The sequence below is a fragment of the Lipotes vexillifer genome, unplaced genomic scaffold (assembly GCF_000442215.2).
Source record: "Lipotes vexillifer unplaced genomic scaffold, Lipotes_vexillifer_v1.1 scaffold536, whole genome shotgun sequence".
NCBI lineage: Eukaryota > Metazoa > Chordata > Mammalia > Artiodactyla > Lipotidae > Lipotes > Lipotes vexillifer.
The window spans coordinates 1,365,282-1,379,803 of NW_006775074.1; the positions used below are offsets into that span (position 1 = coordinate 1,365,282).

Below are 14,522 nucleotides of genomic sequence, written 5' to 3' on the forward strand. Positions count from 1 at the left end.
AAAAAAAAAAAAAAGTAAGACATGAAAGTATGTGTTATATGACTCATATGTATTTCAAAGACAGGCAGCTAATCTAAGGTTCTAACAGGTCAGAACAGTTCAGAACAGTGGTCACCTCTTGGGTGGCTGGGGGAGGGGAAGGGATCCCACACACGAAGTGGGAAATTGGGGAACCACTGGGAGAGCAGAGGATCAAAAGGGAGCATGGCCAGGTTTCCCCTGCCCACTTAGACCCCCAGGAACCTGTTGAGATCCCGGGCCTAATCCCCTGCCCACATAGGCCCCCTCCAGGCGTGTGGGTCCTGAGGGAGTGAGAGGGAGGGAAGGGGGAGCAAAAGTAAAGGCTGGACCTATGGGACCGGCACCCCTGAGGGGTGGCCAGGGGAGGGAAGGAGTTACTACGCCCAGTGGGACCCAGTCATGGTTAGGGTTCCAGCAATGATGGGGGAGACCCTGGGGAAGACAGTGGGGGAGGGGCACAAATGAACGGAAGGGAACGGGGCCAGTGCTTTCCCTGTCCTCTTAGGCACCAGGGAGCCTGTTGGGCTCCAGGGCCTAATCCTCTGCCCTTGGAGCCTCTCTCCTGCCATGCAGAGCCTAAGCCCCACTCCTACACCCCCACCCAGGGCCCCACCTCTACACTCGAAGACACCCTCTGAGACCCCCTCCAATGTGCTGGGCCTAAACCCCACCCACACACCCTCACTCAGGGCCCTGCCTCCAAACTCCGGAACTCTACAATCCAGGGGCCCACCTTTCGAAGTGCTACATCTCCCCTTCTGTGCAGGTCCTAAGCAGAGGCCCCACCCCATGCTCCAACATCACCCTGCCTAGGCCCTGCCCCACCCTCAAATGTCACACCCCCACCGGCCTAGGTCCGACCCCACCCAAAACCCCACCTCTGCCTAAGTTCCACCCCCTGCCTAAACTCTACCCCTATAGCCAAGACTTTTTTTTTTCTTTTTTCTTCTTTTAGATTGGGGTTCTGTTTTACCTTGTAGATTCACTGTTGTCGATTCTTTTATATTTTTTTTTTTCCTAATCTTTTATTTTTCTAATTTTATTTTATTCTTTATACTTCGTTAGTGATCTCTCCTTTTGGCTTGTTCCCCCGCACCTTTATTTATTTTTCTTTTTTCTGTTATTTTACCTTGTTGCAGTTGTTTCAATTATTATTTTATTTTTCTAACATTTTTTATCTTTCTAATTTTATTTTATTTTTTCATATTGTACTGCTCCATTTTTTTTTCTTTCTTCCCTTTTTTTTTTTTTCCTGTGCCACGAAGCTTGCAGGATCTTGGTTCCCAGGCTGGAGGTCGGGCCCGAACTCCTTTGGTGGGAGCTCTGAGTCCAAACCACTGGACTAACACAGAACCTCAGACCCCATGGAATATCAATTGGAGTGACACCTCTAAGAAATCTTCATATCAGCATCAAGACCCAGCTCTATCCAACTGCATGCAAACTCCAGTGCTGGACATCTCAGGCCAAACAACCAGTAAGACAGGAATACAGCACCACCCATCAAAAAAAAAAAAAAAAATGAAACGACAAAAAAATTTGTTACACACGAAGGAGCAAGGTAAAAACCATCAAGACCAAATAAATGAAGATGAAATAGGCAAGCTACCTGAAGAAGAATTCAGAGTAATGATAGTAAAGATGATCCAAAATCTCACAAACAGAATGGAGAAAATACAAGAAACATTTCACAAGGATCTAGAAGAACTAAAGAGCAAACAAACAGTGATGAACCACACAATAACTGAAATTTAAAATACTCTAGAAGGAATCAATAGCAGAATAACTGAGGCAGAAGAACGGATAAATGAGCTGGAAGATAAAATGGTGGAAATAATTACCAGGGAGCAGAATAAAGAAAAAAGAATGAAAAGAATTGAGGACAGTCTCAGAGACCTCTGGGACAACATTAAATGCACCAACATTCTACTTATAGGGGTTCCAGAAGAAGAAGAGAAAAAGAAAGGGTCTGAGAAAATATTTGAAGAGATTATCATCGAAAACTTCCCTAACATGGGAAAGGAAATAGTGAATCAAGTCCAGGAAGAACAGAGGGGACCATACAGGGTAAACCCAAAGAGAAGCACACTGAGACACATATTAATCAAACTAACAAAAATTAAATACAAAGAAAAAATATTGAAAGCAGCAAGGGAAAAGCAACAGATAACATACATGGGAATCCCCATTAGGTTAACAGCTGATTTTTCAGCAGAAACTGCAAGCCAGCAGGGAGTGGCAGGACATATTTAAAGTGATGAGAGGGAAAAACTACAACCAAGATTACTCTACCCAGCAAGGATCTCATTCAGATTTGACAGAGAAATTAAAACCTTTACAGATGAGCAAAAGTTAAGAGAATTCAGCACCACCAAACCAGCTTTACAACAAATGCTAAAGGAACTTCTCTAGGCAGGAAACACAAGAGAAGGAGAAGACCTACAAAAACAAACCCAAAACAATTCAGAAAATGGTAACAGGAACATACATATTGATAATTACCTTAAATGTAAATGGATTAAATGCTCCAACCAAAAGACATAGACTGGCTAAATGGATACAAATACAAGAACTGTACATATGCTGTCTACAAGAGACCCACGTCAGACCTAGCGACACATACAGACTGAAAGTGAGGGGATGGAAAAAGATATTCCATGCAAATGGAAATCAAAAGAAAGCTGGAGTAGCAATTCTCATATCACATAAAATAGACTTTAAAATAAAGACTATTACAAGAGACAAAGAAGGACACTTACATAATGATCAAGGGATCAATCCAACAAGAATAACAATTGTAAATATTTATGCACCCAACATAGGAGCACCTCAATACATAAGGCAAATACTAACAGCCATAAAAGGGGAAATCGCTAGTAACACAATCATAATAGGGAACTTTAACACCCCACTTTCACCAATGGACAGATCATCCAAAATGAAAATAAATAAGGAAACACAAGCTTTAAATGACACATTAAACAAGATGGACTTAATTGATATTTATAGGACATTCCATCCAAAAACAACAGAATACACTTTCATCTCAAGTGCCCATGAAACATTCTCCAGGATACACCATATCTTGGGTCACAAATCAAGCCTTGGTAAATTTAAGAAAATTGAAATCATATCAAGTATCTTTTCCGACCACAATGCTATGAGCCTAGATATCAATTACAGGAAAAAAACTGTAAAAAATACAAACATGTGGAGGCTAAACAATACACTACCAAATAACGAAGAGATCACTGAAGAAATCAAAGAGGAAATCAAAAAACACCTAGAAATAAATGACAAAATACAATGATCCAAAACCTATGCGATGCAGCAAAAACAGTTCTAAGAGGGAAGTTTATAGGAATATAATCCTACCTCAGGAAACAAGAAAAATCTCAAATAAACAACCTAAACTTATACCTAAAGCAACAGAGAAAGAAGAACAAGAAACACCCTAAGTTGGCAGAAGGAAAGAAATTATAAAGATCAGATCAGAAATAAATGAAGGAAATGATAGCAAAGGTCAATAAAACTAAAAGTTGGTTCTTTGACAAGATAAATAAAATTGACTCATGAAGAAAAAGAAGGGAGAAGACTCAAATCAACAGAATTAGAAATGAAAAAGGAGAGGTAAGAACTGACACTGCAGAAATACAAAGGATCATAAGAGATTACTACAAGCAACTATATGGCAATAAAATGGACAACCTGGAAGAAATGGACAAATTCTTAGAAAAGTACAACCTTCTAAATATGAACCAGGAAGAAATAGAAAATATAAACAGACCAATCACGAGCATTGAAATTGAAACTGTGATTAAAAATCTTCCAACAAACAAAAGCCCAGGACCAGATGGCTTCACAGGAGAATTCTTTCAAACATTTAAAGAAGAGCTAACACCTATCCTTCTCAAACTCTTCCAAAATATAGCAGAGGCAGGAACACTCCCAAACTCATTCTACAAGGCCACCATCACCCTGATACGAAAACCAAAGAAAGATGTCACAACAAAAGAAATTACAGGTCAATATCTCTGATGAACATAGGTGCAAGAATCCTCAACAAAATACTAGCAAACAGAATCCAACAGCACATTAAAAGGATCATACACCATGATCACGTGGGGTTTATCCCAGGAATGCAAGGATCCTTCAATATAAACAAATCAATCAATATGATACACCATATTAACAAATTGAAGGATAAAAAACACATGATCATCTCAATATATGCAGAAAAAGCTTTTGACAAAATTCAACACCCATTTATGCTAAAAACTCTCCAGAAAGTAGGCATAGAAGGAACCTACCTCAACATAATAAAGGCCGTATATGACAAAGCCACAGCCAACATCATTCTCAATGGTGAAACCATGGTTTCTGGAAACTGAAACCATTTCCTCTAAGATCAGGAACAAGACAAGTTTGCCCACTCTCACCAATATTTTTCAACATAGTTTTGGAAGTTTTAGCTACAGCAATCCGAGAATAAAAGAAATAAAAGGAATCCAAATCAGAAAAGAAGTAAAACTGTCACTGTTTGCAGATGACATGATGCTATACATAGAGTATCCTAAAGATGCTACCAGAAAACTAGTAGAGCTAATCAATGAATTTGGTAAAGTAGCAGGGTACAAAATTAATGCACAGAAATCTCTTTCATTCCTATACACTAATGACGAAAACTCTGAAATAGAAATTAAAGAAACACTCCCATTTACCACTGCAACAAAAAGAATAAAATACCTAGGAATAAACCTACCTAAGGAAACAAAAGACCTGTAATGCAGAAAACTATAAGACAATGATGAAAGAAATTAAAGATGATACAAACAGATGGAGAGATATACCATGTTTTTGGATTGGAAGAATCAACATTGTGAAAATGACTCTACTACCCAAAGCAATCTACAGATTCAATGCAATCCCTATCAAACTACCAATGGCATTTTTCACAGAAGTAGAACAAAAAAGTTCACAATTTGTATGGAAATATAAAAGACCCCGAATAGCCAAAGCAAGATTGAGAAAGAAAAACGGAGCTGGAGGAATCATTCTCCCTGACTTCAGACTATACTACAAAGCTACAGTAATCAAGACAATATGGTACTGGCACAAAAACAGAAATATACATCAATGGAACTGGATAGAAAGCCCAGCGATAAACCCATGCATATATGGTCACCTTATCTTTGATAAAGGAGGCAAGAGTATACAATGGAGAAAAGACAGTCTCTTCAATAAGTGGTGCTGGGAAAACTGGACAGCTACATGTAAAAGAATGAAATTAGAACACTCCCTAACACCATACACAAAAATAAATTCAAAATGGATTAGAGACCTAAATGTAAGGCCAGACAGCATAAAACTCTTAGAGGAAAACATAGGCAGAACACTCTATGACATAAATTACAGCAAGATCCCTTTTGACCTACCTCCAAAAGAAATTGAAATAAAAACAAAAATAAACAAATGGGATCTAATGAAAGTTATAAGCTTTTGCACAGCAAAGGAAACAATAAAAAAAGAGGAAAAGAACACTCAGAATCGGAGAAAGTACTTGCAAATGAAGCAACTGATAAAAGATTAATCTCCAAAATATACAAGCAGCTCATGCAGATTAATATCAAAAAAACAAACAACCCAATCCAAAAATGGGCAAAAGACCTAAACAGACATTTCTCCAAAGAAGATATACAGATTGCCAACAAATACATGAAAGGATGCTCAACATCACTAATCATTAGAGAAATGTATATCAAAACTACAATGAGGTATCACCTCACACCAGTCAGAATGGCCATCCTCAAAAAATCTACAAACAATAAATGCTGGAGAGGTTGTGGAGAAAGGAAACCCTCTTGCACTATTGGTGGGAATGTAAATTGGTACAGCCACTATGGAGAACAGTATGGAGGTTCCTTAAAAAACTAAAAATAGAACTACCATATGATTCAGCAATCCCACTACTGGGCATATACCATGACAAAACTATAATTCAAAAAGAGTCATGTACCACAATGTTCACTGCAGCACTATTTACAATAGCCAGGACATGGAGGCAACCTAAGTGTCCATCGACAGATGAATGGATAAAGAAGATGTGGCACATATATACAATGGAATATTACTCAGCCATAAAAAGAAACAAAATTGGGTATTTGTAGTGAGGTGGATGGACCTAGAGACTGTCATACAGAGTGAAGTAAGTCAGAAAGAGAAAAACAAATACCATATGCTAACACATATATATGGAATCTAAAAAAAAAAAAGGTTCTGAAGAACCTAGGGGCAGGACAGGAATAAAGACGCAGATGTAGAGAATGGACTTGAGGACACGGGGAAGGGTAAGGGTAAGCTGGGACGAAGTAAAACAGCAGCATTGACATATATACAGGACCAGATGTTAAATAGATAGCTAGTGGGAAGCAGCTGCATGGCACAGGGAGATTAGCTTGGTGTTTTGTGAGCACCTAGAGGGGTGGGATAAGGCGGGTGGGAGGGAGACGCAAGAGCGAGGGGATATGGGGATATATGTTTGCATATAGCTGATTCAGTTGGTATACAGCAGAAACTAACACAACACTGTAAAGCAATTATACTCCAATAAAGATGTTAAAAAAAAAGTTAACAAAGCAATATTGTACAACTCTTTGGGCACCACACATATTTAAATCGTGGATTACCATATTCATTTTCATTCTGTAAAATTCGTATCTCATCAAGAATCTCTGAATCGTGAATTTAGATTTTTTTTTGAGGGGCAGAGTTTTGGACTCTCTCAATAAAAACAGTACAGAACAAATACAGAAAAGGAAAATTAGTTCTGTATCGAAAGTACTATTGCATAAAGCTTACCTTAGAATGTTTTTATTTAAAAAATTTTTTCCTTAGGATAATTAAAAAAAACTCAGTATTGCATTTACCTCCAACAAGCTCCTCTAGACTTGGCACATGAAAAGAATACTCAGCACAAGACATCTTCTTTCTGAAACAGGAAGGGGGCAGGACACAACCTTTAGAAGAATGACATAGCTGTTGGGAGACACAAAAATTAGAACCAACTAAGTCCAAGATGGCAGATTTCCAGTAGAACTTGAGCCTCATTATATGCTCATTGTAATGCATTAGCATCTAAATGACACACCCACAGGTGCCATGACCATAAAAGGCCAAAAGTGGGCAGTGGCCCAATTTCTGGAATTCTCTGCCCCTTCCCCCAAATAGCTGGAATAATCCTCCCACTTGTTAGCCTATGAAATTACCCAGTCCATAAAAACTAACTACCCCATATTTCGGGGCCTCTCACCTTCTGAGATATTCCACACTCTGTGGAGTGTGTTTCTCCCAAGGCTGTCTCACCTTTTGAGATGGACTGCATTCTGTCTATGGAGTGTGTCTGTCTAAAAAAATCCACTTCTTACTTATCACTTTGTCTCTCACTGAATTCTTTCTGTGATGAGACATAAAGAACCTGAGCTTCATTAAGTACTGAGTTTGTGATCTCAAAGTACAGTGTGTTCAAGTCCCAATCTGAGGTTTTTTTTTTAATTAGATAACCTTTTTTAAACCTATGAAATTAACAAAGATTATTTATTTATTTATTTATTTTTGGCTGTGTTGGGTCTTCGTTTCTGTGCGTTTTTTGGCTGTGTTGGGTCTTCGTTTCTGTGCGTTTTTTGGCTGTGTTGGGTCTTCGTTTCTGTGCGTTTCTCTAGTTGCGGCAAGCGGGGGCCACTCTTCATCGCGGTACACAGGCCTCTCACTATCGCGGCCTCTCTTGTTGTGGAGCACAGGCTCCAGATGCACAGGCTCAGTAGTTGTGGCTCACGGGCCCACTTGCTCTGCGGCACATGGGATGTTCCCAGACCAGGGGTCGAACTCGTGTCCCCTGCATTGGCAGGCAGATTCTCAACCAGTGTGCCACCAGGGAAGCCCCCCCTAATCTGAGTTTTGGCTGGGGTCAAGTCTCAGCCCATGGGCTCAAGTCCCAATCTGAGTTTTGAGGTTTCACGAGGATGTACAAAATAAAGCAATTGTAGGCTAATTATTGCAGTCCACCAAGCATGAACAGCTGCTGCTCTGGAAATGAAAGAGTTCAGTTATATAAAGAGGGCAAAAGGGCATTTAGGTGTCCTCACAGAAAGGCAACCATAACTTCCTGTATTTAATATTCCAAGTGAGAAATGTCCAAGTAACCTATTTTAATACTAATACCTTAAATAGCTGACATTTAAAATAGACAAGAGGAATACCAAACCAAGAGGGCACATGATTCATTTTCTTCAGTCATGTATCTGCATTGAACATGCAGCAGCTTTCTAATGGTTGATTTAAGGACTGTAGATCCTGAAGCAAAGGTAGTTATTAAGGTTTCTGAATAAGTGTTTAAATGGTTGTAGATAACAGTACAGGATGCTCAGGTACTTCTATAATAGATAATTTACTTGTGTTTTCTATTCTATATTTGACATGTAGGCTAAAAGTTAAACAAGTTTCTTAGACTATTACTTTTACAAGAGAAAATTTAAATTACTAAGAGAAATGGAAACTTCTACAAATTATTAGCTTTTGAAATTCAAATTATTTCATTTACAAATAAACATATTTTCTTGGTAAACAGCTTCAATGTCCAATTATTCTGATAACCTAACCAATTATAATTTGATTTTTTAAAAATATATGCTAAATATATTTTACAATAAGTAGACATATATGCACAGAGATTAGTATCTTACCTCAAGTGTACAGGTGATGAGGTGTGCAAGCAGAGAGAGTTAAATAAAATGCAGGCAAAAAAACCCAAACAAACGAAAGTAATATGAGGTGGGCGGGGAATTCCACTGGAGGCCAATCACAACAAGGAATAAAGATAAAACTCTTAAGGCTGTTTCTAAGAACACTGTTGGAGTTCTCATTAAAATTGTTAATGAAATACCTCATTAATGTGAATAATCTCTGATATACCATTACTTAGTAAGTGAAAGATGGTCCTTCAACATCACTTGAAATACTCTTCCAAAAAAATTTTTTTTTAATTTTCCAAAGATTCACATTTTTCTTAGAAACTGGATTTCTAATTTTGATGATAATATCAAATAACACATCCTCCACAAACATACATTTAAGACCCGACATTTCTTTAGTACTTTATCAGATAATACTTTATTACCCTTTATTTACTTAATATGCATAATTTGGTCTCCCAAAGAAAACGTAAAGTGTTGATAATGGGCCCCAAACCCTATATAATCATTTTTAGATGATCTCAAATATATTTTCCTTTTTTTTTGGCCGTGCATTGCGGCTTGCAGGATATTAGTTCCCTGACCAGGGATCAAACCCTGGCCCTCGGCAGTGAAAGCGAAGCACAGAGTCCTAACCATTGGACAGCCAGGGAATTCCTGAAAACATATTTTTGAATTGAATAAGCTATAATTGTTTAGGAATGAGCCATTTTAACTCTTTTGAAATAATTTCAGATGGACAGAAAATACGTACAAATAATCTCATATATGCTTCACCTAGATTTTCCAAATGTTGACATCTTATATTTTCTTTCTTTCTTTTTCTTTTTTTTTTTTTGGCTGCTCTGCGAGGCATGCAGGATCCTAGTTCCCAGACCAGGAGTGGAACCCGTGCCCCTCACAGTGGAAACGTGGAGTGTTAACCACTGGACCACCAGGGAAGGCCCATCATCTTATATTTTCTTTATTAGAAACCAGCAAGTACTAATTAAGAACATGTAAAACTCTGCTCAGTGAAGACCATGTTTATTTAAAATGAAGATAATAAAAGCACTCTAGATATTTCTACTTACAGTAGGAATAATAAAGACTCAAGTTTAAATTAAATACAATCCTAATGATCTCAGGTGGCCTCGGCCTTCAGGGGCTAGAAGCAAGATCTCGTTCCCCAGCGAAGTCAGGCCATGGCAGTGAGAGCACTGAATCCTAGCCCCTACACCACGAGGGCCAGTGGCTAGTGACAAGGCCCCTGGCTTGTCTTATTTGTAAAAATTAATTTCAACAAAGAGATGGAAAGTAGTGAAACAAGCAAAGTGTTTATTAGGAGGGAAAAAAGTACGTGTAAATAGACACACATGGGTGGACTAAGAGAGTTGCGTCTTCGTGTTAGTTTAAATCACTTATATGGGGCATTTCTTGCAGGTTTCCTCTGGCCAATGTCTTGCTTTGCCTGGCTCTGAGTCCGTATTTGGTATAACTCAGGGTTCTCCCCTGTAGTGCGCACATCTCTTAATGTAGAGACCTATGGGAAGGTTGACATCACCTGCTATGGGGTGGTGCCCCCTCCCTTCCCTACAACCCCAGCCTTTCTGTACCTGTATAGTTGGGAAGATCTCCTTGACCTTGAGAATGAGAAAACTGTGGTCTCTTTATTTTTTTTCTGGGTGGGACTCAGCTCCTCCCAGCTCCTGGCATTATCTTATCTTGGAGTAGCTGCCCACACAGGACAGATTTCAGCTGCTCAGCCTGCGGCCCATCTACATCTCCTGCAACACTAATTTTACACCCTTTACTATCTTTCAAAGGTCAGGTTTTTGTTTTCTTTGCCCACCAAAACAGAAACAAATTCCAACCCTAGGAGGCTACAGCCTGAATAACTGGTTTAGAAATGCAAGCCAAAAGCCCAGAAGGCAGCGTGGTAGTGTGTATAAGTGTGTTTCTGTGTGAGTGAGAGATAGGGAAGAGGAGATTGGAGTTGGAGTGATGAGAGAAAAGGGTTAGAAAAGTTCTAATACAAATCCAGAGTGGCTCTAGGAGGACAGCTTTGGGCCACACGGAGGCAAACAACATTTACTCTCCAGATTCCACTGCTGGGAGTCAGTGGCCCAGAAGTAGGGTCTAGAGAAGGGAAGAATGGAAGATAGGAGGCAGAAGGATAAATGGAACTGCAGAGGCAATGCCTAAAGGGGTAGACCAACTATGGCTGATAACTATTGACAAACTGCATTCTGTAAACCAGACAGTATGTTAGACACTTTAGAGACATTCCTTCAAAACCTCACACAAAGACATATTATCCTTCTCATTTTACAAGAGGAAATAGGCCAAAGAGAATATATTATTTACTCCAGATCACTCAGCTATTAAGTGGCAGAAACAGAATTCAAAACCAAATCTAGCCCACTGTAAACCCAGAACTCATCACATTATACTTTGCCATTAACTGGGTGAGGGAATGATACAATTCAGCTCACAATAAGGGAAAGTTTGTATAGAGCAACCTTAATAGCACTCAGTATACCTGTGGTCATCTGTTTGCTTTGTTTCTGTCCCTTAGACTGTGATCTCTTTGAAGATAGGACTGTATTTCTCATATTTGTCTTCCAAGTACCTAGCATACAATGGATACCAGTTCAGCCTTAGTTTTTTTTATTGAACATTTATGATATTCCAGACTCATAAGGCTCTGGGACACGGCTGGCTTCATGGATGTGCAACTAGTGAAGTTAACACAGGAGCATGTGCTCAGAATAGCACGTGGTTTATGCTCCATTGCCACCATCTTTAAATTCTTAACTTTAGGGACTTCCCTGGTGGTCCAGTGGTTAAGACTGCATGCTCCCAATGCAGGGGGCCCAGGTTCAATCCCTGGTCAGGGAACTAGATCCCGCATGCCATAACTAAGAGCCTGCATGCCACAATGGAGACCCCGTGTGCCGCAACTAAGACCTGGTGCAGACAAATAAATAAAAAAATAAATATTTAAAAAAATTCTTAACTTTATATTTGAAATTTTAAGATGGATGGGACAATGCAACATGCTTGGGATCAGAGGAGAGAGGGTCTATGTGCATGTCCACCACCACTCCTTGCTTCCCATTCACAAAAAGCGTTTAAGTCCTGTGAGCATAGAATGCTGGTGGATGCACAGTCCAAGGGAGCTCATCGAGACTCAAATTCCCTGGATTCCGTAGTGTCGGTAGAATGTGCACACGTGGAGAAGTAAAATAAATACAGGGGTGCTAGTTTTGTGCAGTATCCAGTGTCCTAGTAAGAACAAAATACATATGCCTACATAGTACGAATTGTGAAATTTCAGTAATTCTGCGTACAAGCTAAATGTTCTTATGTTTGTATTTAAAACTGGTATTGCAGAATATAGAGTGGTAAATCTCATGCTAATGAGTTAAACTCAATTTTTCTTTACTTAGAGTGACAATAAATAGCAAATTAATGCTATTAATTAATAATAGTATAGTTAGTGATTAATAATAAATCAAAATAGAATGATTAATGTCATTAATAATAGCAAATTCATGCTATTAATTAAAACATAATGACAAGTGGAAAGAGGTACTACAGAAGAAAGGAGACAGCTTATATTTTAGTACCTTTAATGGCACTTTCCCCCTGCGTTTTGAACAAGGGGCCCTGCATTTTCCTTTCGTACTGAGACTCAGAAATTACATAGGCTGGCATGTTATGGAACATGGCAGTGAATAAGACATGCAATCCCTGTTCTGGAGCTTACGGTACTTCATAATGCCTAGAAGACTCGACTGTCTGTGCCTGGAATTGTTCAACATTTAGAGCAAAATTGAGTAAAGAGGCTAGATTACCCTCCAGGTCTGTCCAATCCGAAGATGACACTAACCACAGATTAAGACTAGACGGCTTTCCTGGTTTTATCATATGATACAAGAGGTCTGAAAGTGGACAAATCAAGCCAGCTCATTCCTTTTTGTAAATACTTTTGGGAAAAAAACCCCAAAATACCAAAACTAAACTAGTTTAAACTTTTATTTTAACATTCATTAATCATTCAGGGAACTAAGGGAGAAAACAAACAAAAATTCGCCGCTGGTATCTCTTGTGATATGTTAACCAACCCCTGGGAGGATGACACTTAGCTCTGAGTGAAAGAGCAGTTAACAAAAGTCCGAAGGGGAGAGGGGACCTGGATGTACTACGGGGTAACACTGGCTTCCAGTACAAAGGTTACACATTTTGAGTCTCGGTCAAAGCATGATCGTCTTACAATTTAACGCAGAGGAGATTTCTGAAGGCAAAAGTAGACATAATATGACAAAACACACCTGGCACCGTACACACGCACACCCCCCCACACACTCGAGATCAGATTTTGGGAAGTCAGAGGACAGCTCAGGCAAGGCGAGACCACTGGAAGCAAAGCAGGTGGAGTGCCTGTTTCCTTGCAGTTCACAGTCATTCCGTTCACCTGACCCCACAATTTATTTCTTGTAGTTTGCCGAAACATTCTTGTCTACTCCACTTACCTAATCGGTGAGGGAAGCCTACAGCTGAAACCCGATCTTGCCTCAGTCAACTGTCTCCTCTGGATCCGGGAGATCAGACCCCGCCCGCTCGAAATCGCTCCTCCCCTCACGGAGATCAAAATGGCGCCCCGCGGGTCGCCACTTCCCACCTCTCACTTTCTTCCTGGAGTCAAATTGTTATCGCGAGACTTCGGTCTCACTATTAGGTGGGGCACGCAGCCCGCCCATTCTTTCCTCCAGCGCGGTGATAGAGGTTGGTGGTTGTTAGCTTGTTGGAGTGCCGGGGGGTTCCGGAGGTTGGTGAATGCGGACTTCCTAGGGAGGGGTGGCGGGTATCTGGTACGCAGCTGAGGCCCATGCCGAGCCGGCGCTGGTTGGTGCAAGCTGTCTGCCCTCTCGACGGGTAGGAAAGAGGACGGGGGCTTCCGGGCCTTGTGGGCGGGGGAGGGTTTCCTCTTGTAGCTTTTCCCAGGCCCCTGCGTGGCATGGCGGGGTCCAGCCGCGGAAGTCAGTCCCCGAGGGCGGAGGGCTCGTGGTTTTTGTGGACTTCGGGCCTAGTGGCTTTACTGCGGCCCACAGTACACGATTATAGCATGGGCGTGGTCCGTTGTCTGGCATGTAGATGTTAAAAGGTGGTACATACAATACACATTTTTTGAATTAATAGGAGTTAAGTGCGAGGTAACCATTGCTGACGCCGTTCTCCTTGCACGAGGTTAGGCGCTTCCTGGAGACGCTCGCCCCAAAATCGCACAAAGTGCTGAAGGGGAATTGTTAGAGTCAGTGAAGGGCACTATCGCCATGTGCTCCTCGTCGCAGAATCTCGGAATAGGAAGCCACAGTTCCGTAGGAATGCTTTCTAGTTTCCGAAAAAGAGGTTTTGAGTCAACTTTAATTTTGATAATACGCTCTGATTTTTTTTTTTTTAAATCTCAGGTATACCATCAGTGCCATTGGATCCACTTGTTGAATTTCTTTTGGGGCAGTTATTTCGTGACTTATTTCTTAGATTTTGCATTTTAGAAAACTACGATAAAACATCATGAAATTACCAGGAGTCCGTTGGATATTTTGCAAATCTGAGATCTCTGTTACCTTATTGGTTTCCTATGTTTGAAGTATATTGTTCTTGTAGGATTTCTTTCATCGTTGCTCATTTGTCATTGCCAAGAATGCTAAAGACTAAGAACAATATACAAATAGGAAGAATGATGGCATCCCCGATAAGGGAGATGGA

General features: G+C 40.2%; 1 protein-coding gene across 3 annotated transcripts in view; it reads right to left on the reverse strand.

The window, feature by feature from the left end:
• Positions 1–7,002, reverse strand: part of BKGD (beta-keto-L-gulonate decarboxylase) — a 21,004-nt gene extending 14,002 nt beyond the window's left edge. For all 3 annotated transcript variants that reach the window (XM_007449651.1, XM_007449650.1, XM_007449649.1), the window contains exon 1: positions 6,948–7,002. In XM_007449651.1, coding sequence (XP_007449713.1) covers positions 6,948–7,002 — 55 coding nt within the window. The remainder of the gene's footprint in view (positions 1–6,947) is intronic.
• Positions 7,003–14,522: the final 7,520 nt, after the last annotated feature.